This window comes from Salvelinus alpinus, chromosome 16 (assembly GCF_045679555.1).
Source record: "Salvelinus alpinus chromosome 16, SLU_Salpinus.1, whole genome shotgun sequence".
NCBI classification, from domain to species: Eukaryota; Metazoa; Chordata; class Actinopteri; order Salmoniformes; family Salmonidae; genus Salvelinus; species Salvelinus alpinus.
In genome coordinates this window covers 14,998,426-15,024,490 of record NC_092101.1, presented here as the reverse complement: position 1 = coordinate 15,024,490, position 26,065 = coordinate 14,998,426, and the positions used below count along the sequence as shown (strand labels likewise).

The 26,065-nt window shown below is 42.4% G+C and overlaps 4 protein-coding genes across 9 annotated transcripts in view; 1 reads left to right on the top strand and 3 right to left on the bottom strand.

Annotated features, from left to right (window-relative positions):
* Window positions 1-6,413: 6,413 nt before the first annotated feature.
* hsh2d (hematopoietic SH2 domain containing) lies at window positions 6,414-9,868 on the bottom strand. Of its 2 annotated transcripts, none has more exons than XM_071345121.1 (6): window positions 9,586-9,868; window positions 8,709-8,847; window positions 8,458-8,547; window positions 8,057-8,222; window positions 7,536-7,829; window positions 6,414-7,288 (listed from the first exon to the last, which is right to left on the bottom strand). In XM_071345121.1, exons 2-6 carry the CDS (start codon window positions 8,828-8,830, stop codon window positions 6,734-6,736), a joined length of 1,227 nt encoding a protein of 408 aa, XP_071201222.1. In that variant the 5' UTR covers window positions 8,831-8,847; window positions 9,586-9,868; the 3' UTR covers window positions 6,414-6,733. The 2 variants fall into 2 exon arrangements, with proteins under 2 accessions (XP_071201222.1, XP_071201221.1); XM_071345120.1 differs by having other exon boundaries at window positions 9,536-9,620.
* Window positions 9,869-12,403: 2,535 nt separating this feature from the next.
* Window positions 12,404-18,409, bottom strand: LOC139540993 (ras-related protein Rab-8A). Its single transcript, XM_071345127.1, has 8 exons — window positions 18,126-18,409; window positions 16,089-16,149; window positions 15,880-15,940; window positions 15,440-15,517; window positions 15,233-15,322; window positions 14,902-14,967; window positions 13,219-13,269; window positions 12,404-13,130 (listed from the first exon to the last, which is right to left on the bottom strand). Exons 1-8 carry the CDS (start codon window positions 18,247-18,249, stop codon window positions 13,041-13,043), a joined length of 621 nt encoding a protein of 206 aa, XP_071201228.1. The 5' UTR covers window positions 18,250-18,409; the 3' UTR covers window positions 12,404-13,040.
* Window positions 18,410-18,457: 48 nt separating this feature from the next.
* Window positions 18,458-21,712, top strand: LOC139540994 (small ribosomal subunit protein eS27-like). 2 transcript variants are annotated; one of them, XM_071345129.1, is made up of 4 exons: window positions 18,458-18,646; window positions 19,345-19,453; window positions 21,121-21,231; window positions 21,367-21,712. In XM_071345129.1, exons 1-4 carry the CDS (start codon window positions 18,641-18,643, stop codon window positions 21,393-21,395), a joined length of 255 nt encoding a protein of 84 aa, XP_071201230.1. In that variant the 5' UTR covers window positions 18,458-18,640; the 3' UTR covers window positions 21,396-21,712. The 2 variants fall into 2 exon arrangements, with proteins under 2 accessions (XP_071201230.1, XP_071201229.1); XM_071345128.1 differs by lacking the exon at window positions 21,367-21,712 and having other exon boundaries at window positions 18,506-18,646; window positions 21,121-21,296.
* Window position 21,713: 1 nt separating this feature from the next.
* tpm4a (tropomyosin 4a) overlaps window positions 21,714-26,065 on the bottom strand; it is a 30,068-nt gene continuing 25,716 nt past the window's right edge. For 2 of the 4 annotated variants that reach the window (XM_071345123.1, XM_071345126.1), the window contains 4 exons: window positions 25,911-25,986; window positions 25,151-25,213; window positions 24,969-25,038; window positions 21,714-23,041 (listed from right to left, as the gene is read on the bottom strand). In XM_071345123.1, coding sequence (XP_071201224.1) covers window positions 22,959-23,041; window positions 24,969-25,038; window positions 25,151-25,213; window positions 25,911-25,986 — 292 coding nt within the window. In that variant the 3' untranslated portion in view covers window positions 21,714-22,958. Of the gene's footprint in view, window positions 23,042-23,649; window positions 23,919-24,968; window positions 25,039-25,150; window positions 25,214-25,910; window positions 25,987-26,065 lie in introns of those variants that run through there. The other 2 variants (XM_071345122.1, XM_071345125.1) reach the window with 1 other exon arrangement.

Below are 26,065 nucleotides of genomic sequence, written 5' to 3'. Positions count from 1 at the left end.
GGGTCACCGCCTTGATGTTAGTTGAGAACGACAGGGTGTTGTCCAGGATCACGCCAAGGTTCTTAGCACTCTGGGAGGAGGACACAATGGAGTTGTCAACCGTGATGGCGAGATCATGGAACGGGCAGTCCTTCCCCGGGAGGAAGAGCAGCTCCGTCTTGCCGAGGTTCAGCTTGAGGTGGTGATCCGTCATCCACACTGATATGTCTGCCAGACATGCAGAGATGCGATTCACCACCTGGTTATCAGAGGGGGGAAAGGAGAAGATTAATTGTGTGTCGTCTGCATAGCAATGATAGGAGAGACCATGTGAGGATATGACAGAGCCAAGTGACTTGGTGTATAGCGAGAATAGGAGAGGGCCTAGAACAGAGCCCTGGGGGACACCAGTGGTGAGAGCACGTGGTGCGGAGACAGATTCTCGCCACGCCACCTGGTAGGAGCGACCTGTCAGGTAGGACGCAATCCAAGCGTGGGCCGCGCCGGAGATGCCCAGCTCGGAGAGGGTGGAGAGGAGGATCTGATGGTTCACAGTATCAAAGGCAGCCGATAGGTCTAGAAGGATGAGAGCAGAGGAGAGAGAGTTAGCTTTAGCAGTGCGGAGCGGAGCGCCTCCGTGACACAGAGAAGAGCAGTCTCAGTTGAATGACTAGTCTTGAAACCTGACTGATTTGGATCAAGAAGGTCATTCTGAGAGAGATAGCAGGAGAGCTGGCCAAGGACGGCACGTTCAAGAGTTTTGGAGAGAAAAGAAAGAAGGGATACTGGTCTGTAGTTGTTGACATCGGAGGGATCGAGTGTAGGTTTTTTCAGAAGGGGTGCAACTCTCGCTCTCTTGAAGACGGAAGGGACGTAGCCAGCGGTCAAGGATGAGTTGATGAGCGAGGTGAGGTAAGGGAGAAGGTCTCCGGAAATGGTCTGGAGAAGAGAGGAGGGGATAGGGTCAAGCGGGCAGGTTGTTGGGCGGCCGGCCGTCACAAGACGCGAGATTTCATCTGGAGAGAGAGGGGAGAAAGAGGTCAAAGCACAGGGTAGGGCAGTGTGAGCAGAACCAGCGGTGTCGTTTGACTTAGCAAACGAGGATCGGATGTCGTCGACCTTCTTTTCAAAATGGTTGACGAAGTCATCAGCAGAGAGGGAGGAGGGGGGAGGAGGGGGAGGAGGATTCAGGAGGGAGGAGAAGGTGGCAAAGAGCTTCCTAGGGTTAGAGGCAGATGCTTGGAATTTAGAGTGGTAGAAATTGGCTTTAGCAGCAGAGACAGAAGAGGAGAATGTAGAGAGGAGGGAGTGAAAGGATGCCAGGTCCGCAGGGAGGCGAGTTTTCCTCCATTTCCGCTCGGCTGCCCGGAGCCCTGTTCTGTGAGCTCGCAATGAGTCGTCGAGCCACGGAGCAGGAGGGGAGGACCGAGCCGGCCTGGAGGATAGGGGACATAGAGAGTCAAAGGATGCAGAAAGGGAGGAGAGGAGGGTTGAGGAGGCAGAATCAGGAGATAGGTTGGAGAAGGTTTGAGCAGAGGGAAGAGATGATAGGATGGAAGAGGAGAGAGTAGCGGGGGAGAGAGAGCGAAGGTTGGGACGGCGCGATACCATCCGAGTAGGGGCAGTGTGGGAAGTGTTGGATGAGAGCGAGAGGGAAAAGGATACAAGGTAGTGGTCGGAGACTTGGAGGGGAGTTGCAATGAGATTAGTGGAAGAACAGCATCTAGTAAAGATGAGGTCAAGCGTATTGCCTGCCTTGTGAGTAGGGGGGAAGGTGAGAGGGTGAGGTCAAAAGAGGAGAGGAGTGGAAAGAAGGAGGCAGAGAGGAATGAGTCAAAGGTAGACGTGGGGAGGTTAAAGTCACCCAGAACTGTGAGAGGTGAGCCATCCTCAGGAAAGGAACTTATCAGGGCGTCAAGCTCATTGATGAACTCTCCAAGGGAACCTGGAGGGCGATAAATGATAAGGATGTTAAGCTTGAAAGGGCTGGTAACTGTGACAGCATGGAATTCAAAGGAGGCGATAGACAGATGGGTCAGGGGAGAAAGAGAGAATGTCCACTTGGGAGAGATGAGGATCCCAGTGCCACCACCCCGCTGACCAGAAGCTCTCGGGGTGTGCGAGAACACGTGGGCAGACGAGGAGAGAGCAGTAGGAGTAGCAGTGTTATCAGTGGTAATCCATGTTTCCGTCAGTGCCAAGAAGTCGAGGGACTGGAGGGAAGCATAGGCTGAGATGAACTCTGCCTTGTTGGCCGCAGATCGGCAGTTCCAGAGGCTGCCTGAGACCTGGAACTCCACGTGGGTCGTGCGCGCTGGGACCACCAGGTTAGAGTAGCAGCGGCCACGCGGTGTGAAGCGTTTGTATGGTCTGTGCAGAGAGGAGAGAACAGGGATAGACAGACACATAGTTGACAGGCTACAGAAGAGGCTACGCTAATGCAAAGGAGATTGGAATGACAAGTGGACTACACGTCTCGAATGTTCAGAAAGTTAAGCTTACGTTGCAAAAAATCTTATTGACTAAAATGATATAGTACTGCTGGCTGGTGAAATAGGCTAGCTAGCAGTGGCTGCGTTGTTGACTTTGTTTGAAAGTGTAGCTGGCTAGGTAACCTCTAACTGGCTAGGTAACCTCGACAATTACTCTAGACTACACAATTATCTTGGATACAAAGACGGCTATGTAGCCAGCTAAGATCAAACAAATCAAACTGTTGTACTGTAATGAAATGAAATGTAATACTACCTGTAATACTACCTGTGGAGCAAAGCGGAATGCAACTACTCGCTCCAAACCAAACCGGAAGTGCGTATCGTAGAGGGAGAGGCAATAGAAGTGTTGTTTCTTGTATTATTGTCTTATCTAGGTGGGCAACGATACCTCACTCACTCATGTTTCAGTGTCAGCTGGTAGAGGGAGAGATGGGGAGGATGTGTCCATCCGTTGCATAGGAAAGATACATCTTCCCAATTTCTCCTCCTGGTGGGCAGCAATATACTTCACTCTAGTCCACCTCGTTGTGTTACAGTGAAATGCCCTTTAAAAGGTTTTTCAGCGATAATTCAGGAAATGCTCATCAAGCATGGAACAGAAAACAAGCATCATACACCTCATAGTGGAATGCTGCAGAATATGTGATCGAAGAAGGCCTTTTGCCGTCTAAGGATCAACAAAGTCTCCAGAGCCTGGAAACCAAACTTCAGGGGGCTGACTTCAAACTGAAATTGGTGAGTTTCATTCCACTTTGTATTTCATGCTCTTTTTGAGAGATTCAATTTTACAGCATTCCATTTACCTGTTACAACTACATTTCACATATTTCCAACCACTTGTGCTCTTGTTCATTAGCTGCTGTCCGGAAGAATCCCAAAACATCTAAAGTACCCGAGAACAGTGGAGTCGGTCATGAAAAGGTGGTTGCAGCTGGCAGCAGACCGGGAAGGAGTGAGAAGGAGATGAGCCAGAGGTATGGAGGCACCTGTGCCATGATGGACTTGGGTAGAGGGGTGTATTTGAGGGTGGAGAATGGTATGGAGTGAGGGATGGTATGTCCTAGCTGGCGCATGGAGAGATAGGGAGGATGTGTCCATCTGACGCCGAAGATCGACACCTTCCCTGTCTCCCCTTCTCCTGTGGGGCAGCAATACCTCACTCACTCATGCTACAGTACCAGCTGGGGAAGGGAGATGTGGAGGATGTGTTAATCTGAAGCTGAGGATAGACACATCTTCCTTGTCTCTCCTTCCAGCAGCTCGGAAAATATATACTAACCTTATCAAATTCAGGTAGAATTCTCAGGTTTTGACCTCCTGTTGAAGTGTTTGTCATTTGAGTATGACTATCCCTTTAATTACTGTTTCCCCTTCCTACTTACACTGGGCTCACAAATAGTTAATACAACACAATAGTGCAAAAATCTAAATAAAATACAGAAAACAATTAACCCTATCAACACCTTCACATGGCAAGGGGAAACAGTTATTAACCCTTTAGACCCCAATAGAATTCTAGAATGTTGCTGTAGAATGCTGCTTTATTAGAATGGTGCCGGGAGGGGATTGCCGCGGTTCTTACGGCTCCTGACAAATTGTGATATTTTGTGTGTTTTTAACTTTTTTTGTACATAATGTTTCTGCCATCGTTTCCTATGACCAAAAACAGCTTTTGGACATCAGAACAGCGATTTCTCACCTCGATCTGGACGAGGATGTTTTCTTTAATGAGTCGTACGGAAAGGATATAATGTTCTTCCCGGACCAGGCCAAAAACCCCGTCATTCGTAAGAAGAGGAGATGCCGCTCCAGGGGTCGAGGAGCCGGATGCCTGGCGAGACTGCATCGGCGAATGGATAATCCGCCTCTACCCTCCGTTCCACTGGTGAACGTGCAATCACTGGAGAATAAACTGGATGAACTTCGTTCGAGACTATCCTATCAACGGGATATTAAAAACTGTAATTTCCTATATTTCTCTGAGTCCTGGCTGAACAAGGACATGGATAATATACAGTTAGCTGGGTTTTTCGTGCATCAACAAGACAGAACAGCAGCCTCCGGTAAGATTGGGGGGTGATCTATATTTCTTTATCAACAACAGCTGGTGTGCTCTAATATTAAGGAAGTCTCAAGGTTTGCTCGCCTGTTAGTACCTCATGACAAACTGTAAACCACACTATTTACCAAGAGAGTTTTCATCTATCTTCTTCATGGCTGTCTATTTACCACCACATACCGATGCTGGTACTAAGGCCGCACTCAGCGAGCTGTTTAAGGTCATAAGCAAACAAGAAAATGCTCCTCCAGATGCGGCGCTCTTAGTGTCCGGGCACTTTAATGCAGGAAAACTAAAATCCGTTTTACCTAATTTCTACCAGTATTACTCCACACACAGAGACGCGCACAAAGCTCTCCCTCGCCTTCCATTTGGCAAATCTGACCATAACTCTATCCTCCAGATTCCTGCTTACAAGCAAAAACTGAAACAGGAAGTACCAGTGATGAGCTCAATACGGAAGTGGTCCATCCCAGAAACCCTGGACACACTCCAATTTGCATACCGCTCCAACAGATCCAAAGTCGACGCAATTTTGCCCTCCAGCCACAAGAGCCATATTGATGTCAGGCACTGATGTTGGGTGATTAGGCCTGGCTCACAGTTTACATTCCAATTCATCACAAATGTGTTAGATGGGGTTGAGGTCAGGGCTCTGTGCAGGCCAGTCAAGTTCTTCCACACCGATCTCAACAAACCATTTCTGTATGGACCTCGCTTTGTGCACAGAGGCATTGTCAGGCTGAAATAGGTAAGGGCCTTCCCCAAACTGTTGCCACAATGTTGGAAGCACAGAATCATCTAGAATGTCATTGTATGCTGTAGCGTTAAGATTTCCTAGCCCAATCCATGAAAAACACAGTCACAAACGTGACACTTGGCACTATGCATTGGGGCAGATAGCGTTCTCCTGGCATCTGCCAAACCCAGATTCGTCCATCGGACTGCAATATGGTGAAGCGTGAAATATTACTCCAGAGAATGCGTTTCCACTGCTCCAGAGTCCAATGGCGGCGAGCTTTACACCACTCCAGCCGATGCTTAGCATTGCGCATGGTGATCTTAGGCTTATGTCGGCTGCTCGGCCATGGAAACCCATTCAATGAAGCTCCCGACGAACAGTTATTGTGCTGAATTGCTTCCAGAGGCAGTTTGGAACTTGGAAGTGAGTGTTTCAACCGAGGACAGAAGAATTTTACAACAACAAAAAAAAGTAGAGAGAGATCCTTGATGAAAACCTGCTCCGGAGCACTCAGGACATCAGACTGGGGTGAAGGATCCCTTCCAAAAGGACAATGACCCTAAGCACACAGCAAAGACAACACAGGAGTGGCTTCAGGACAAGTCTCAATGTCCTTGAGTAGCCCAGCCAGAATCCGGACTTGAACCCGATTGAACATCTCTGGAGAGACCTGAAAATAGCTGTGCAGCGACACTCCCCATCCAACCTGGCAGAGCTTGAGAGGATCTGCAGAAAAGAATTGGAGAAACTCCCTAAATACAGGTGTGCCAAGCTTGAAGCGTCATACCCAATTAGACTCGAGGCTGTAAACGCTGCCAAAAGGTGCATGAACAAAGTACTGAGTAAAGGGTCTAAATACTTACAGTATGTAAATGTGATAGTTTTTAATTTTAATATATTTGCAAAAATGTCTAAAAACCTGTTTTTGCTTTGTCATTATGGAATATTGTGTGTAGATTGACTCACTCACCTGATTGATTGACTCACTCACATTCATCTGGTCAAACCAGTTAGACCAGCACCTATCTCTGAGAGCACACTTCCCTATTACATTGTTGATAACAGATCAGCATTTGACTGCCATCTCTTGCAGAAACAAAGTTGTATCACATAACTGGATGGACAATTGAAACAGGTATTTGCCATGATTGTATTTTAATGAAAATAATACATAGATGTCTAACATAATTCCTCACACCAAATGAAATAAAACAAAAGTATTTTCACATTTGATATGAAATAGTTGACCATACATAGCACTGTAAAAGCATTGGACATTGTCTAACCACTAACCAGAGCTGGTTGCAAACAGAAATAGTTCTCAACGTTGTAAAAGAGATTCTAGATATATCCAGTTAAATAATAAAATCTTCAGACTAACTTTAACTCATCAGTGCCTTCTCAAAATTAATGTGTCCGTTTGGCCACCCAGCCATCCTGAGGGTAGAGAAGTGGACATTAGTATCCAGGGGCAAAAGGAGGAGGGGTCCGATACTCTGGCGGTAACCCACTGTCCGTGGGTCTTACAGCAGTGACAGCAGTGATGGGTGGAAGGCCATTGTCAATCTCTCCTGGTAGCATCTGATACTCGTTATCAGCAGCTGTATCAATATCCCTATCTCTAGCCTCCAGGGCTGTGAGTTTCCCTTGGTCTTGCCCCTGCTCATCCTCCACACTAACCTCTGCATACATGTGCTCCTGAGAGGCACTTCTCTTCTTATGGAACTTCATCTTGAAGTAGGTCAGGTTGCTGACCACTGACTTTACATCTTGATTCTTCTGTTGGTTGGAGTTTGGGTCCTGGTGGTGTGTGTTTGGTCGGGTCTGTGGTCTGCCTGTACCCACAGTCCTGGGTTCTGTGGGACCTTTAGATGTTGTGCTGCTCTGGTCCTTGTCCTTTCTCTGTGGTAGAGCAGGGCCTCTGGCAGGTAATTCAGGAGGTTGGTCCGGCTGGGCCGTGGTGACTACATGCATCTTCCTGGGCAATGGCACTGGTTTAGCAGTATGACCTACCTGGAATGAAAATAATAGATTCCATATAAGAGTACAGTCTAACCTTAGTTTGCTTAACCTACAGAGAAATATGTAGGTATGTAGTTTTTTTAGACCCAAAGTTAGGTAACCTCAATATTATGGCAATGTAGGCCTACAACACATTTGCAATAGCATTATCTCACCATTCAAAGTATGAAAATAAAGATTTAGCCCTATCCCCCAACAAACACATACTGTAAACACTATGATAGTTCAGCGTCTTTACCATGCTTGGGGTTTGGAAGCTCAGTGTGTTTAACTCAGTCTCCAGGCAGGGGTAGAGTCTGGGAGAAGGGGTGTTTGGAGATACAGGTGGTTTGCTAGTGTTTGGAGTTGGGCCGGCAGGGTCACACAGTGTGCTGGGACGATGTGGGAGGGCAGGTGGAATGTCCTCAGCTACTTTCAGATGAGTACTACTGTTCATGTGTGGGGGGTTATTTGGCAACACACCATGATTAGGGTTCATGGCTGGTCTTTTGGGGAATAACAGTTCTGCATAATCAGTCTTGTCCTTTGATACCTACAACAAGAAGTAGATGAAAGGGAAGAATGTTGAGTCAAACACACGTCAATTCACTAATGTATCCACAACAGTGTATAGAAATGCAGCACAGTGTACCGTACCCGGACCTCTGTGTGTTTATGCTATATCAAACCAACTCAATTCAAGCCTATAGCATACTGGTGTGTATACAAAATAAACAATACGGTATTTTGTAGTTTACTGAATCAAGTATAATTCCTCACCTGTCCACAAGCTACAGTCAGCAGCTCATTGAAAGGCATGATAGGCCCCCTGCGGTGAAAGTTCACCAGGTCTTGCAGTGAGCTGTGATGCATGTCCTCTCCTACAATAATGTAGTGATTGTCCTTCAGCACATCGATCATGAAGTGCCTGCACCGATCAGTGGCACTAGATGTACAGAGAATTTATTTTGATAAGGAAGTGCAGATGGACTTTGAACTACACTGTTGAATAGAACATGGCGTTTCAGAGTGGGTAGTATGTGGCATTGACGTAGCATAGGATAAAAGCTATGGAAACAGAACACAACCAATATGCTTATTGTCATCAGCTGAACAAACAACCAATCTAATGAGGCCTCACCTGGAGTTGTCTATCTCATGTACAAAGCACAGAGGCTTACCGATAGGAGAGTGTGTATCCTATCCTGCTTTCACTGACACGGATCAGGAAGTAGCCTGTGGGATTGGACAGGAGCATTTCCTCAGCAACCCTGCGGTGAATAAACACTACGATGTTAGAACAAACTTAGTGCCCTACTGTAAGACAATAACAGTCAAAGCATACAGTATATCCTTCACCACAAGCCACACATTGGTCTCATCTATGTTGTTTATCAGGGAAAAGAAACAGACACACAATTTGAGATCTTACTTCCTGGAAATAATGCCATGGAACCATTCTGGAACTACCCCATTCCTGATGACACAGTCCAGTTGGAACTCAGTGAACCAGGAAAGGGTGTCATGTCTTCCCTGAGTCTGTGTTCCATCCATACCCCCCCAGGTGTGTCCTGGTAACATACAGTAAAGAATGATGTCAGGAAACACCCCTCATTCTCTAATGTTATTCCATTGCCAGTTTGACATGTCAACAATTTTTTGAAAAAAAGGACAGTAAACATATTTGGTATAAATTACAGATTTGATGTCCAGTTATAAACTGTAAGAAGAAGGTAAAAAATGTAAGCACCCCAATTTCAAAGAGCACTTCGCTATTGCTCTGATTGTTCCTCTATAATTTTCAGTTTCTGAATTCAGAGGAAGACCATTCAGCTGGCTGGTTGATACACTCATTTACATTAGGGCAACAAAGACATTTATGCTGCCAAATATTTAGTAGCACTAATAAACCTTGGATTAGTAGTATGTATATCTTCAACTACATTTAAACTGAGACCGTTAACACAAAGTGAAATAGCTTCACTTACATGCCACACTGTTAGCCTCAATGCAATTTTTTTTTTTTTTTACTCTGCTCTTAATAATCAATTATTATTTAGACAAGTGGGTAAAACCAAATACAAAAAATGCATCCAAATGAATACAATACTATAACTATAGTAATACCCGAGTAATTAGGCCTACTACATCTGCATACCACATTGTCTAACAAAACAAATACTCTTCTTTGAAAATGTACATCATAAGAAAAGTTGTCCAAACCCACAAATAAAACGAACATTAAAATTGTCTACGCACCTGTTGTGGCTAGTTACAATTTTAGTCGGCTTTTCAATAAAGCAATTTACCTCATGAGGAGCAACGCGTAACTGAAGCTCTGCTTTGTTCACACACCTTTACAAGTTAGTTCCTGTGAGGGAAAAGGGTGGAGATATTTTTCCCATGCGTGAAACAGGTAACGTTTGGTCTATCGTCGTAAATAGCCTTGCCTAGCCTCAATACCAATTACAGCTTTATCAAGCTCATTTAAAAAAAAAATGTTTTTAATTATATAGGAGTAGTCCTCTTAAATATATACGATTGATAAGATATACAGCACAGGTGCAATCGAAAGTAAGAAAAATAAACGACAGTTTCGTTATGGTCGGATCTTGGGATATAAATATCTGACATTTCTGCATCGATAACGTTACCCTTAATATTATAGGAAGGAATTCATTGGCACAACAATTGATGGTAGCCTAATAAGTTGTAAGTAAATTGAGAAACTGCAGCAAGTTTTAAAATAATCATTTTAATAAATCATCAAAAGTACACATCTACAAAGGTGTAGATCAATTCAGTAATATTTATGAAAGTACAGTACAATCATTTTAGATCTGTCTTATTTACAATTGTTTTCTAAATGCTATTTCTCCGCATTTTCCATAGTTATCTATGAAATCCAAATGGTCTTGAACATGGAATGATGGACTGATTTATGAACTGAAAAAGATGTACAAATAGTTCCACCAAAAGGAAACGAAACCTTCATAATTGCTATTCTGAATAAACATTTGCCAGACCTATACAAGGTCCTGAACATACACAGCGGCTCAGCAAACTGACTGTGCCACACGTGATGTTCTACACAAGAGAGGACATAAAAAGATCATCCGCAAAATAATATATATATTTCAGTTTCTAAATACAATGTACTTGGTCACAAGTAGAGATAAGAGCTGTGCAAATTCAGGGGGAAGTAATTTCCTTTTGCTGCGATTTAATATGTGCTCAATTTCCTATAAATGTTTGTGTTGACAAATGGAATGCAAGTTCCACATTAAGACGGATTGAATGGAATGATGGGAGTGCCAAAGTATAAAGAGAACAGAAAGCAATGCAATAATTATCCTTTGCACATGTCTAATCTCAAAGAAAAGCTCTTGAAGGCAAATGTGCAAACTGATGCATAGTTGCAAAGACCATGATATTAAGTATTAGGTGAAAATAAGACACGCTTGTTGTCATGGACAGTGGCAAATTCAGAGGGAAGGACAAGCAAGGAACGAGAACGAAATCGAAACGCAAAATCCAATAAGCAAAGCTACTTTCCTCCAGGCATCCATTTAACATTGTCACCCTATAGCGGACAAAAAAAAATCACTGAGACTATGATTAAGTCTTGAGGATCAGGACTGGTAGAATATTTCAACTCTGGCAAGGGTTTCTACAAGGGCACTTTCATATTTGGATGTTTTGTTGTTGCACTGAAAATACTGACTACATGTCCTCTGACTCGTTGCTAGTGACATTTTAGTCCATTGCCATGTCACTACATTGCCCCCTAGTGCTTAGATAAAGTACTGATGCCAATGTAAAACTGCAACATTAAATCAAACCCAAAACACCCAGAATTAGATTGTCTTAATACTGGCACATGAATAGTAATTATCAACACCAAAATGTGGGCCTCTTCAGTTTTAAAGCAGAAAGTATTAGGAAAACATAACGTTAGCGACTATCCTCGACTAACAAAGCTGCAGGAGTGGTTCTCTAGTGAAATGGACTGTCATTGCATATTGTATTTCAAATATTCTCAATACAGTAGGTTGACGTTATTCAATTGAGTTCCTATAACCATAACATGTACTTTAATTGGAATGGACTATAGGCCTACAAAACAACTAAGGCAGACTAATATTTGCGCCATTGTCACTAATTTTCTGCCACAATACTGACAACAGCATTAAAACAGGCTACGAAAAAGTCACAAAGGCCACACAAAACTAAACCCGAATGGTATTACAGTATCCCAATTTAACAACCAGTAAACAAATAAGGAATAGGCTGAGGTTGGCATTTGAAAAGGTTGCCTAAGACATAATAATCCATGACAAAGTGATTATTACCACCCAAAAAATTCTCTCCATTTCAGTGGTCTCCACATCACACGCAATATTCATAATTGGAGCAAATAAAACATTTTGTGGAGTGGTTTAATATTAAAACACATTTTGAATGCCAAAACCAAAGATGTGGGCAATTTATGCAACTCAATTGTTAGGAAATGAATTGTGATCTAACTAGACTGATGTTACTGTGAAACAGATTTCAACTGACAGCCACTGGAAGTTCCAGAATGTAATAGTTCTAAAGAACACTGACATATTTCTATACAAGGGAACAGAATAAGACATGCTTTTGCAAATTTTAAGTAGTGAAGGCAATTTCATTACTAAAGTGCAATCAAAATGTGCAGATATCGGCACAGAATTGTTTTACCACTCAAATATGGTTAATAAACCTTGCGCAGAAAACAAATTGGAACTGCATAATGATAGAGTACATGTAAAATGATGAACACAGGTCTTTTTTTTTTTTTTAGGAATGTCTAAGATGGAATGTCCACTATTGAAGAAGAAAAAAAGATGATTAGGCAGCCACAACTGGAAGCACAACTGCAACGCGTTTTAACTTCTACAGTCGGCGTCAAAACGCATTGCAGTTGTGCTTCCTCATGTACAATGCTGATCTGCTCCAATTATGCATCTTTTCTGTTAACAGTTCACTAAAGTTTATTACAACGTACTGGCTGCCTAATCATCTTGGATTGCCTGCCATTTAGGGGCCTACCTTCCCACTGTCCTCACACGTCTTCACTATTAACATGGTAAGACTTCAGAATTTTTCTTGGTATTTACTTAAGAAAATAAGTGTCTTTCTTGGATGCTATTTGTTGGATGGCAAATGAGTAATGTCAAGGTAGAATAGAGAGGATCACTATCATTTGAGAAAGGAAGAAACAGGGACGCATAGATCTCCATAGTAGTAGCTAGATGACACAGAAGGCAACTATCTGACAGAAGACATCAGATGTATATATGATGGTTAACTAGTCTTATCATGGAAATAAGCCACTGCTTTTAAGGATAAGGTTCATTCACGTTGATAAAAAAAAAACCTCACTAAGGATCAACTTTGGCAGCAGTGCAACCACATAGCAACATGAAGTACCTGTAACAATACCAGTTGCATAAGACAAAGAGAGGAGAGGGGGAGCAGAAGCCTAAGTGTAATTATGAGAGACGATATAAGAGCATGAGGAGTGCCTATAGAGATCTCCATCCAACAGCCCTGATTGATCCACCTGACCAATGAATACTTCCGTTTTTAAACTGGGGGACACATGGTGAATCAGAAAAAAAGCTCAAAGCCCAGAGGCCTGGGATATGGGGAATGAGAACAGGGCGAAAGAGAGGAGAGCTCTGAGCAAGCTCAGTCCAGTTCTGTCCAGCTGTGGACAATGTTAAGGCCGTGGTCCTCACAGGAGGGTGCAGCGGAAGAAACTGCTCTTCTTGGGCTGCTCTGTGATCTTCACCCCCTGACTGCTGCCCTGAGGACTGTTGCCCTCCTGGAACACACATACACTCAGTGTAAGTCAAAGGGCACACACATTATAGCCCCTCTAAAATAGATGTGCACATACTACACATACTTACCAGTTTCTTGTCCATTTTCGCCTTGATGTCTCTGGCAAGGGTCATAAATGCCTGAAAATGTCAGGGGGAAAAACAGGGCAAATAGAGATCAAATCAAAGAGACAAAACAATGTGCATTGTCTTTCACTAACATCACTGTACTCCCATTGTTTTTAGAACTGCTTGGAATGAGTCAACTCTGTAGGCTCGGCCCTAAACGATGTGCTCGCTGTCACCTGGGGCTGCATGGCAAATTAAGCAGTCTATATGGATGTATGATCTCTGTGGTAACTTGCATTTGTACAGGGTGAACTTTAAATGACTATAGATGAATAGGGGTTTGTCTTCAGGAATTCTGCCTTATTTACATTGGTCTCATCCCTCACACAAGCCTTTAGATGCTGTGACGCCCTATGGGTGATCAGGTTACTGTAAACTTTGTATCATATGATTGGTCAATGGTGGTTGGTTTTACACCTTCAGATGTTTGAAATGAAGGTCTGTTGTTCTCCCGCTTATCCTGCATGCAGTCCATTGGATAACGGTTGTATGATATTTCCTCAGACTCTGGCCTAGTAGGCATCTCTTTGTTCATGCTTTGTCTTGTAAGTTAACCTTAATATTATGACTTGTGTGTGAATTAGAGGTCTTCACGGATCCATTTGTACCCGAATACCCAAGACCCAAACCGGGACTCGAGCGGGTCTGGATCCAGAATTCTAAATAAAGTCACGGGTGTGTGTAATTTTAACTGACTTGTCCGGAAGGCCTGGTACAGATCCGAACGCAACTGCTGCAGTAGAGAGAGAACGACATTTTAATAATTTATGCTGCTACTCTTGCTTTTCACGAGAGTGGAGCATAGCACGTGTAGCTTGTTTTTGGCCAATCATAAGCCATCAAAGCAGCATTGAGCTACAGTCATAGAGCCTCTGTGTATGTCAAAAGTTAGGAGACATCTAATCAATGGAAGATGTAATTAAAATTATGTAATTAAAATGTTAAAGGAGGATAGGCTACAATGACCAAGAGCAAACAGCTAGGCTGCTACTTAATATTCTGAATGGAGTTGTTATTTGTAACTGTAGGATGAAAAACTGCAATTAGCCTAGCTAGCGAGCTTAATTAGCTTCTCCCAGTTTGATGCCGTCAAGACAGGTACTACATAATAATATGTGACGATAAATAAGTTAGCTACGGCAGCCATTAGTCTACTATAGTGCGAGTCGTCTTGGTTGGTTGCCATCTCTTCCTCCCCGTGTCACTCGCTCACAGTTCGGCCCCTCCCCCACCTGCTAAAGCAGCACCTCTCTCTCCCTCTTACGTTTTATCAGCTCCGGTTAATAAAGTAGCTTATAAAAATTATTTTATGCTGCTTCCTCACTCGGATCGGACCGGGTCTGGAGCCAACCAGGTCGATACGGAATGGGTCTAGTTGTCCTCGGGTTCGTTCGGAATGTGTCGCAATATTTAAAAAAGTTTAGACCCGTGAAGACCTCTAATATGAATCCATTCATTTAACAAAGTTATTAAATAATACTTGCTTTGATATTCTCTTCTCATGACCATTCCTTGATCTTAGTCAGCTAAACACATAATTGCACATGGTTTTACTATAATGTTAAATCGAGTCAGGCATTCGGTTTAATAGACTTTGATCATATTAATTGCAGTCTTATCAAATTTTACCCCACTGCAACTCACATTCTCCACGTTGATGTTGGCCTTTGCACTGGTCTCCATAAACTTAATACCGTACTCCAACGCTAACTGCCAACAGGAGATAAGAGGGACACACACAAAAAACCTCAGTCAACATGTAGATTTCTGATTGTACTGTCCATGTTGCCTCGCAAAGCCACCTGATCCCGTGAGCTTACGTGCAGCGTTTTAATGTAAGTTTGCGTGGATCAGGTGCCCTTGAGTGGGTACATGGACAGTATCACAATCAGAAATCGACATCTACTGTATAGACACTATCAGTTATTTAGTTTATGATATGATACTTTTCATTTACTGGTCAGTGAACACCCACCTTCTCCCCTCTGTCTTTGGACACCTGTCGCTTGTCATTGACGTCACACTTGTTGCCCAGCACCATCTTCTCCACATCTGCAGAGGCATGCTGGACAGGAAGAGAGGATAAGTCATCCATAGTATTTATAGAGCAATGCAACGCCTTCAATTTCACTGACTTCTGTTCTCCTACAGAGATATAAATGTTGCAATTTCTGACGACTACCTCCTCTATATTCCTTATCCAGTTCTTGATGTTTTCAAATGACTTCTCGTTGGTGATGTCGAAGACTAACATGATGCCCTGGGGAGGAAGAAAAAACAAAACCACTTTAACAGAGCACGTCAGATATCAGCATCCTGTTAAACTTGAGAAACCTGTACACTTGGGAGGATAGCAAATTGTTATAAAGGGCCTAAACAGGATTCCAGGGTGATTGTACCCACCTCCCATGGATGATCTCAGATATGTACTGCTTCATTTACAACCATAAAAGGGAGAGGCTCAAACTAGTGCGGAATCTATTAGTTGATGCACTGATCGCCATGAAGGTCTCTGAATATTATTATTTTCTTAAAATTCAAACTAAGTTCTTAGCTAGCTAGGCATATGCTTAGTACATTTCTGACATTGTGAGAGTGACATAGTGAAGCAAGGCGACTGACCATGGCTCCTCTGTAATATGCCGTTGTGATTGTTCGAAACCGCTCCTGGCCAGCTGTGTCCCTGGTAGAGAACAACACAATGAGAGCCTTTCATTCCTATCCCTGAATCAACCCACTTGTTGAATTATAGGCCAATTGTGCGCATTCCCAAGGTGCTCTTTCTAATACATAATTTAAGACACAGTGAAGAAGTCAAAGGGCTGTCTTACCATATCTGTAGCTTGATCTTCTTCCCGTCTAGTTCTATTGTTCTAATTTTGAAATCAATACCTAAAAAGGCAAAGGGGAATAGCAAGAGTGAGACAATTCTTGCACTTCTACCCACCTAAAATAGATGTACATTTTACTGTCGTCTAGGAGTTGCAAATGACAAAGGATTTTTGAAACAACCATTTGACGTTGATGTACAGCACTGTTTATGCACAGGTGGCAAAAGCAGACTGCATTCAACATTTGCTCGGAAGCTAGCAAGTACTTATTTGCATGACACCAAGTCCAGAGTGACTGGGGTCTGGCTAGGGAGGCCCATTATTTTAGATGATGTTGCAAGCCACACACAGGAAGTCAACGATTTCAATGTAAATTGCTGCAAAACTTCAGGGGAGACCTCACCTCAGAGCTAACCTTTTTGTAATGTAACTCTCAGCTAAAATTGGACTGCTTGCTGCGTAGGAACGTCACTGCTAGATTAGCTAGCTAGAATACACAATATGACCAAAAGTATGTGGACACATGCTCATCTGGTTTACCCAATAAATTACTGGGAGTTTATACATGGAGTGTGCGACTCTGTTTTTATAGACACCTGCTCGTCGAACATCTCATTCTAAAATCATGGGCATTAATTGGAGTTGGTTCCCCCATTGCTGCTATAACAGCCTCCACTCTTCTGGGAAGGCTTTCCACTAGATGTTGGAACATTGCTGCGGGGACTTGCTTCCATTCAGCCACAAGAGCATTAGTGAGGCCGGGGACTGATGTTGGGCGATTAGGCCTGGCTCGCAGTCGAAGTTTGAATTCATCCCAAAGGTGTTCAATGGGGTTAAGGTCAGGGCTCTGTGCAGGCCAGTTAAGTTCTTCCACACCGATCTCGACAAACCATCTGTTTGTGCACAGGGGCATTGTCATGCTAAAACAGTAAAGGGCCTACCTCAAACTGTTGCCACAAAGTTGGAAGCACATAATGGTCTACAATGTCCTTGTACGCTGTAGCGTCAAGATTTCCCTTCTCTGTAAATACGGGGCCTAGCCCAAATCATGAAAAACAGCCCCAGACCATTATTCCTTTACAATTGACACTATGCATTGGGGCAGGTAGCGTTCTCCTGGCATCCGCTAAACCCAGATGGTGTGATTGACCACTCCAGAGAACACTTTTCCACTGCTCCAGAGTTCAATTACGGCGAGCTTTACACCCCTCCAGCCAATGCTTGGCATTGTGCATGGTGATCTTAGGCTTGTGTATGGCAGTTCGGCCATGAAAAAACATTTCATGAAGCGCCCAACTAACAGTTATTGTGATGGCAGTTTGGAACTCAATAGCAATAATGAGCGTTGCAACCAAGGACAGACGATTTTTAAGCGCTGAGCTTGTGTGGCCTACTACTTCATAGCTGAGACGTTGTTGCTCCTAGATGTTTCCCCTTCACAATAACAGCACATAGTTGAAAATGGCAGCTCTAGCAGGGCAGACATTTGACAAACTGACTTGTTACGGTGGCATCCTATGACGGTGCCACGTTGAAAGTCACTGAGGTCTTCAGTAAGGCCATTCTACTGCCAATGTTTGTCTATGGATATTGCAAGGCTGTGTGCTCGATTTTATACACCTGTCAGCAACGGGTGTGGATGAAATAGCGGAATCCACTAATTTGAAATGGTGTCCACATACTTTTGTATATATCTATTGTGTAGTTACTGTAGTCTACTTACTCACCTGACAGCTAACGTTAGCTAGATAGCTAAGGAGTCAGCTGGTGACGTCGCCAGCTAAAAAAATATCATGAACATTTCAAGTTGAGGTATGCCGGGGATGCTGAAGTGCTGTTTTTATTGTCAAGCGAGTACTGTAACAAGCCGATTGTTTCCTGGCTGGTGAACTGAATGCTAACCAAACAAACTCTAGTTAGCTAGCGTTAGCATGACAGGATGGGCGCTCACCACCAATATTGCTAGTTGGGTCGAGAGCTATCTACCCCTCCTCCTGCATAACTTTTCGAACCAGAAAACTTACGAAATGTACTTACCTATTGTCGAGATAAACGTTGAGTTAAACGCATCTTCTGAAAATCTGAACAACACACAAGTCTTTCCGACGCCAGAATCGCCGATTAACAGTAATTTGAACAAGTAATCGTAAGACTTCGCCATGTTATTAGCGATTGCGGAAATCCCGCCCGGCAGCTGTGTAAAGAGATATGGTTAGTTGAAAAAAATATTTGGATATGTCACTGCTTTTTCCATTTATACTGGACCAGTGATTGGACAAACAACATGTCACTCTTGACAGCAGTCGTGGCTCCGGAAGCGCGACTTCCCACTGTCAATCAAAATAGAAAAGGCAGCTGATTGTGCGTTTGCAGTCAATGTCCCACCCATTAAGATGTGATCCCACCCATTATATGATCTCACCCTTTATGCAGTTTTACAACTTCTCAGCTTCACATTCACGACAACAATATCAGTGTACAGTCTGAAAGCCGTGCTATAATCTTGTTATCAAAGTACAGTGTCAGTGAAATAACAATAACCAAGAGAAGCAATGTCGGTAAGTGTTTTTTCTTTGCTCATGTGAGAAGTAGCCACACCAGAGTCACATATAACGTTATCGTGTTTACACCATTGGAATAGCCAGTCAAATACTGTATGGCTTAATTCTTTATTGTGGGCCTTGCTGTCATTGGTGTAAAGTACTTAAGTAAAAATATATACCCAAAAGTACTCGTTACATTTCGAATGCTCAGACAGGACAGCAATATGGTCCAATTCACGCACCTATCAATATAACGTTTTGTTATCCCTTCTGCCTCTTATCTGGTGGACTCAATAAACACATACTGTGTTTGTAAATGTTGTCTGAGTGTTGGAGTGTGCTACTGTCTGTTCGTAAGTAAAAAATCGTGCTGTTTGCTTAATATAAGGAATTTGATGTATAGAATTTTATTTTTTACTTTTATTCAAGTATGATGATTGATTACTTTTTCACCACATGCCATGAACAAATTAAATAGTGGGGCTTGTCCCGGGAATGGGATACATGTCTGGGCATGCCTCAAAAATAGCTCTGCTGAAGTTTTTGTATCAGACATGAGAGGGCGCCCTTGACTTATTTACTTAAAACCCATACAGTTAAATCAAATGTTATTATAACTAACGATTTCCCTTTTAATCTGTGTTTATATCTTCCTATGGATCTTAATGTATAAACTGTACAGTCATATATTTACACATTAATCCGTATTGCAGCTCGCTAAGGACCTAATGCACCCTACTTTGGTGGCTGAGAGGCAAAGACACAAGAAGAAGAGGTTGGTTCAGAGTCCCAACTCCTACTTCATGGATGTAAAATGCCCAGGTGAGTAGTAAGGATGTACAACTTCCCAAGTTTGCGATTTACCAGGGCTGGGAATTACCAGGGACCTCACGATATGATATTATCACAATACATATGTGCCGATACGATATGCATTGTAATTATCACGATTCTGTATATGCATTGCACTTCCATACTGATATTTTATTGCGATTTGATGGTCCAAATATTGCTCACTATATATCTGCTGCAGAGAGACCATGAGAAAATAATTTTTGATTAGTCATGGAAATAAATGTGTTGGAAACATGTTGGCTCACTATTTAGAAAGAAGATGGGGAACAAGCTATTGGATGAACAATACTGGAGTTTTGGCACAGAAAATGAAAAAGCACAATGCTTGCTCACCATGGCCTGTGTGCGCCTTGAGCCTTTACCTTTTCAATGAGGATCTAATTGTTTGATTGCACCTCGACTCACATTGGTTGAGCACCTGCCACTTCTTTCCATTACCAATATTTATTTACAGACACTGTAGTAAACTATATTTAAGTTAATTTCCTTTGAAAGATTACTGTCAAGTGATTCTCTTCCGCCCATGCGTAGGCAGCCTACTCTATTTAATTGAGACCACACATACTGTAGGCACACTTGATCTTGCAAGCCCAACTAGGAGAGGAGAGGTAGGCCATTGAACTTGAAGCAGTGAATTCTGAGTGTGTGAATAATGCGACAAAAAGTTGCTTTTAATACAATAGGTAGGCCCAGGCTAATGCATACAAAGCAAAAAGTCAATCATTTCCAAATAATCTGCGCGACCAAAAAAACATTTTCATCCCAAAATTGTCTGTCTGACTGGCCGCTCCTGCCCACAGCATGAACAATTACGACGCACCACAATGATCTCTGTCAGGACGCGCAGCCCTCTACTTGGAGTCAAAGTATGGATACTGTATATCTTCCAAAATAATATAATGATATGTAACTATTTCCCCCCCCCATCACTATTTACCATACTGCATTGATAAACTATGTACATGTAGTATGTATGTATGTACAGGGCGGCAGGGAGCCTAGTGGTTAGAGCGTTGGGCCAGTAACCGAAAGGTTGCTAGATAAAATCCCCGAGCTGACATGATAAAAATCTGTCGTTCTGCCCCTGTACAAGGCAGTTGACCCACTGTTCCTAGGCCGTCATTGTAAATAAGAATTTGTTCTTAACTGACTTGCCTAGTTAAATAAAGCTTAAATAAAATAAATAAAAATTGTGTTCCCACTATTATTATAATAACATTATTATCTAAAATAATTATAATTTACAACAAATAAATGAAGCATGAAAATAAAGCATTTACAAAGGCTTATTAAAGGGATATATCGGGATTTTGGCAATGAGGCCCTTTAGCTACTTCCCCAGAGTCAGATGAACTTGTGGATACCATTTTTATGTATCTTTTGGCGTTGCGCAATGACAAAATCTACAGGAACAGCTAGCATGCCAGACATTGCGCTAACGCTTGTTAGCAATTGCACTAACACTAGTTAGCAGCTTCCTTCAAACTACGCAGGTACATAAAAATGGTATCCATGAGCTCATCTGACTCTGGGGAAGTGGATAAATGGCGTCATTGCCAAAATCCCGAACTATCACTTTAATAAAAACATTATAAGGGAACAGAAAAACATCTTTGTTTTCCCGTTTATTCCAGGCTGCTACAGGATCACTACAGTGTTCAGTCATGCCCAGAGAGTGGTGCCCTGTGGCGGCTGCTCCTTCGTCCTGTGCCAGCCCAGAGGGGGGAAATGTCGCCTCACTGAGGGTAAGAAGTTGTACAGTCACATTGCTCAAGAGCCTGAACTTATACAGTAGCATAGGTGCACACGATATCAGTTTAGAGCTCTATTGAATGTCTACTGATTATTAACTTAAACTTCTCTTTCTCGCCTCTGTCCAGGCTGCTCGTTCAGAAGAAAGCAACACTGAGGGAGGTTTCAGTAGTGAGCTTTCAACTCTGATAGTCGTGGAAGGTGGACCATGGATGATTCTGACTGTTCAGTCTTAATTTTAGCTTACATTATGTTGATTGGAATGGGTATATTTAGCTGAGCTGATTGACAGTGCTTTGATCTTATTGTGATGTCTTTCATGCAGATTAATGTTCAGCTACAATATTATGTCTTCTTTTCATATTGAATAGGAATAATATGATATAATATAAGTTGAAATAGTCTGCCTCTGTATGTGTATGAAATGTATATTTTTTCTTAGTAAATAATCAAATAAACAATCGCTTAAGCCAGGTTACTTTGTTTTGTAAAAATTTATTAGATTGAAAGAGGGAAAGGTGAATGAAACATTTCAACACAGACTCAAGTCAAATGAGAACCTTTTTTCACGGGCCAAGGATGAGAAGCCATGATCACCTTCACAGACAACAATAAAAACATTTGAGGGTTCATCTTCTCCGGTATGTGTATTCTTTGGTTTCGAGAGTTCCCCTGCCGGAAAGTGGTGAAAAACTGGAGCAATTCATCTTCTCAATAACTAACATTATTCTACTATATACAATAAGTATCCATGTTTTATTACCTTGATTGAGGCTCCAGTGGTGCTTATTTGGCATAACGTTTACTGCATATGCTACCACCACATTTAATACCAGGAATGTGATTTTACATCCAAGGCTAGGCAGTCGAATGTAGAGTTGGGATAGTGGAAAGGAGGTGCTATGAAGCTGCATGTCAGCATATGGGGGCACTTTAAAACCATACAGATTATAGGTTAAGTCAGAGGATGGGATGCAGTTCTTTAAAGGATTTGTATGAGGCTCTTTTCACATCAAAAACATTTGAGTTTGGCTTTGGCAAACACTCCACCTGACTGTCTGTCAGTCATAGTATTATACCACCACAAGTAGCACCACAGACATGTTCACCATACTTTCCTAGTCATCCTCTAGTCTCAACGACCATGTTAACACACGCAAGCACACCAAAGGTAGAATATTGGCTCATTCTGAAAAGGCACAGTCCAACCTGTGAATATGATCACACGCATTGTGAATGCATTAAATATGATCATGTCAATGGGTGCATGGACAGTAAAGCTGATTCCTGTAAACTGTTCACATAAGACCTCTAGGTGGAGCTCATGAATCATACATAAAATGAAGACCATGACCTATTTCAAAAACATGCTCTTGGAGTGCACACTTCAGATATGAATTGTCGTTTTTTTCTATCCTTTACTAATTGGTCTGAATATAAGACTGTAAATATGGTCATAATCCATTTTATTTTAATGCTGGTCTATAATCTCAAAGTGCCATAAAACAAAATGCTGTAAACATAAGAAACGGAATGTATTTCTCTTAAAGAGAGAGAGAGAAAGTGGTGACTTAAAAAGAGAAGAGAATATTAAGGGTACAAGTATTTAAGTTAATCCCCTTTCACTGGGAATAAGACTTTACAGCTGAAAATGTGGAACGAAATGGAATATTTATGGAACGTTGCAAGACTTTTATCCTCTCCATCTTCTTCATAATTTTTATAAGCTGTTGAGCTCTTGCAGTGTTTGATCCAGGACTTGATGCATCCCCAAGTTCTCTTCTTTGGCACCTGCTAATTTTTCTGGAAAATAAAAAATAATGACATATTGAAGAATAATTGAATGAAACCACACAGGACAGGAGCATCATAAAGTTGATTCATATTCATTCATTCTCCTTAGGTTTAGTAAACAATAGTCTACACTGACGCCAAAGCGATTCTTATACAGTATGTCCAACAGCTGTTTAACATAACTGCTATGGTCATGTTAAGTTGTTCCATATGCAAACCCCAACCACACTAAAGAACCCTACCCAAAACAAAAGGCAGATTTGCATGCATAAACACGGATGATGGTGAAGTCTGCATCTATTCAGCAGCTATGTACAGTAACAGTCTATTGAAAGCAATTTGTTGAACTGAACTTAAAAGACAAAGCCACTGGACATTTCCGATCTTATGAGCTGTAAGCAAAAAGCACACTTTTTAAAACACGTTGCTGTGAACACACCTCAAATACTGAAACTGCAACCAGGAGTGTGTTAGTCAAGAGATACATAGTTGTGTGAGATATATGCAAAAGAGGTGAGGGACACTCAACGCGATGCATACGTCACTCCATAAATTCTCACCTTCTTAAAACAGTTGTTTTGAAACATTTAAACATTTCATTCAAGAAGAAAGGCTGGTTTTGATGTAGGAAAGATTAGGCTTTTAATGAGTTTCATTTGCACAGTGAGATGGACAGAAGGCACAGAGAACTGGTGAAAGGCCTGTGTTTCTGGAAGTGAACCCTGGGACACAGTAGGCCTACAGTGGGAAGGGTGAGAGGACAGACACCCTAGAGGCAGCATGAGACAGACAGGAAGAGACATCTACAAGGAGGTCATGTCATTGAGGGCATGGTCCAGCTCCTCGCTGATTGCCTTGTACTTCAGCTTCTGAGCGTACAGTTCATCTGGAGGTCAAAGCGCAGCAGGAAGTAGTGCAGGTAAGGCCCAAGGGAAGCAGCAGTAGCAGAGAGAGAGATGAAGGACAGGAAATGAGAAAAGAAATAGCAGCAAAAAGAGAGGGAAGAGAAATAGAGGACAGGTCACTGGTTGCAGAAGAGAAAATTCATACAGTATAAACATTTCAGAACAGAATATGCCAGAAAGATAAGAGATGTTTGTCTACCTGTGAGCATTTAAAAAAAAAAAATGTTGGAAATCTTTTTTTATGGGCAGGAAGTGACTACCTTATGCAATTAAGCCCATTTAAAGGTTTTCATCAAAGTACTTCATACCGGTAAACCCATTCCATGTGGCTTTAGGACCAAATATGCTGATCTAAAAGGAATTTGAGCATACTTTGTCCTTTGTGCAGACAGCAGACACAAAAAGTGGTTCTCTTTGGAAGCCAGCGTTTTGCCGGTTAGTAGAGAATGGGCCTACATATTTCTTTACACTTGAGACCACAGCAGTGTGTTTTATTAGCTTGTCGGAGAAGTTTCCATACGTTTGGCAAGGTACCCTTTCTTCCAGAGAAATATTTCCAGCTAGTTGAAACACAAAACCCTTGCTGGGACCGTGTCAACGTGAAACGTTATCACAAAATGGAACTGTGTATATTAAGATGATGTTTCTTTGCTCACGGAGAGGATTAAATAACCAGACCTCTTGACCTAGGAAACTACACCCACTGAGGATTCCTGAACAAGCTTTGACATCTTTAGTAATTTAATAAATTGGAACGTCTCCCTGGGAGAAATGTATATGGTAAACTGTGGCCTCACTTGCCTGATATACTACAGTCCCTGTATGTTATTCTTGTTAGAGATACTCAGGTTTACAGGTCTGAGTTGCTACTAAAAACAATGATAAAACTGTTCTTTCAAAATATAGTTTAATATCATGCAATAAAATATGTCGAACTTGCAGTAACTTGCTCTACACTAAGATAAGTTGACTTTCTCTTCTATATTGCCATAGAGCAGTTTGTAACAGTTTCTTAAACAAAGCACTCATACCTTCCAGGTCGTCGATGGACTTTTCCAGTTTGGCCACAGTCCTCTCTGCAAACTCTGCACGAGTCTCAGCCTGGGGGACACAGAGGGAGTGGGAGGGCGTCAGAACAAGACGCCATCTTAGACATGGAGCAAATTGGTTTACTACTGGATGAATTAAGAATCAGCTGCCAGCAGTTGCTTACCTCCTTCAGCTTGTCACTAAGAACCTTGATCTCCTCCTCATACTTGTCCTCTTTTTCTGAGTACTGTCAAAATACAAGTCTGTTACAGACAAGCTCTGAACTCTTGAACATGTCTGAACTCCAAGACAGATACAGACATATTAGCATGAAAGTGCACAGAGACTGATGGTCTTGCAGGACTGTTTGTCAACCATGCTTAGTTGTAACACAACTCTTCAGGTGTGATCAAACTGGCTATGGGTTGGTATAAGGAACACATTGTGCTGCGATGCCAAAGAGAAGGACATTGATTTAATCAGCACAGGGCAACTGCTTAAGTGGCTACGGTGGAATCATGTGGCGTGACTGGCACTAGAGCACCTGGGGAGGAACGCAGAGACAAATCTGTGCTGGTTTAGGACTATTACACCTTCATGCATCATCAACATTCTCATAAAGAAATCAACGTCCAGTTCGTACAGTGATAACAGGGTCTTTGCTCTGACGTCTGTGAAGGTAAAAGTGCGGCAGGCAGTGATTATACTCAAAACTACTCTGCTTTCACGTCAGCCATGTAGATTCAACTCCTGATAAATGCAAAGGCTCGAGACATCCCTGAAGTGGGTGAACTAACCCCGAACATGCAGATATCCAGAATAAGTTAAAGTCGTGTATTTTGATTTGGGAATGGTGATCTACACCGCACTTCGCACTTATCCAACGTTCACTTATCAGCAGTTGACTGCATTTACTTGTATGATGTAATAGTATGCACACTGACCTTCTCAGACGAGGCTTCTAGGGACTTGAGGTTGTTGGTCACATTTTTCAACTCCTCCTCCAGGTCACTGCATTTACTACAGGGGGAGATAGGAAGAAAAGTACTTCGCTTTGACATTGTAATAGCTACACAAGCCTGGAAAAACCTTCAAGTTA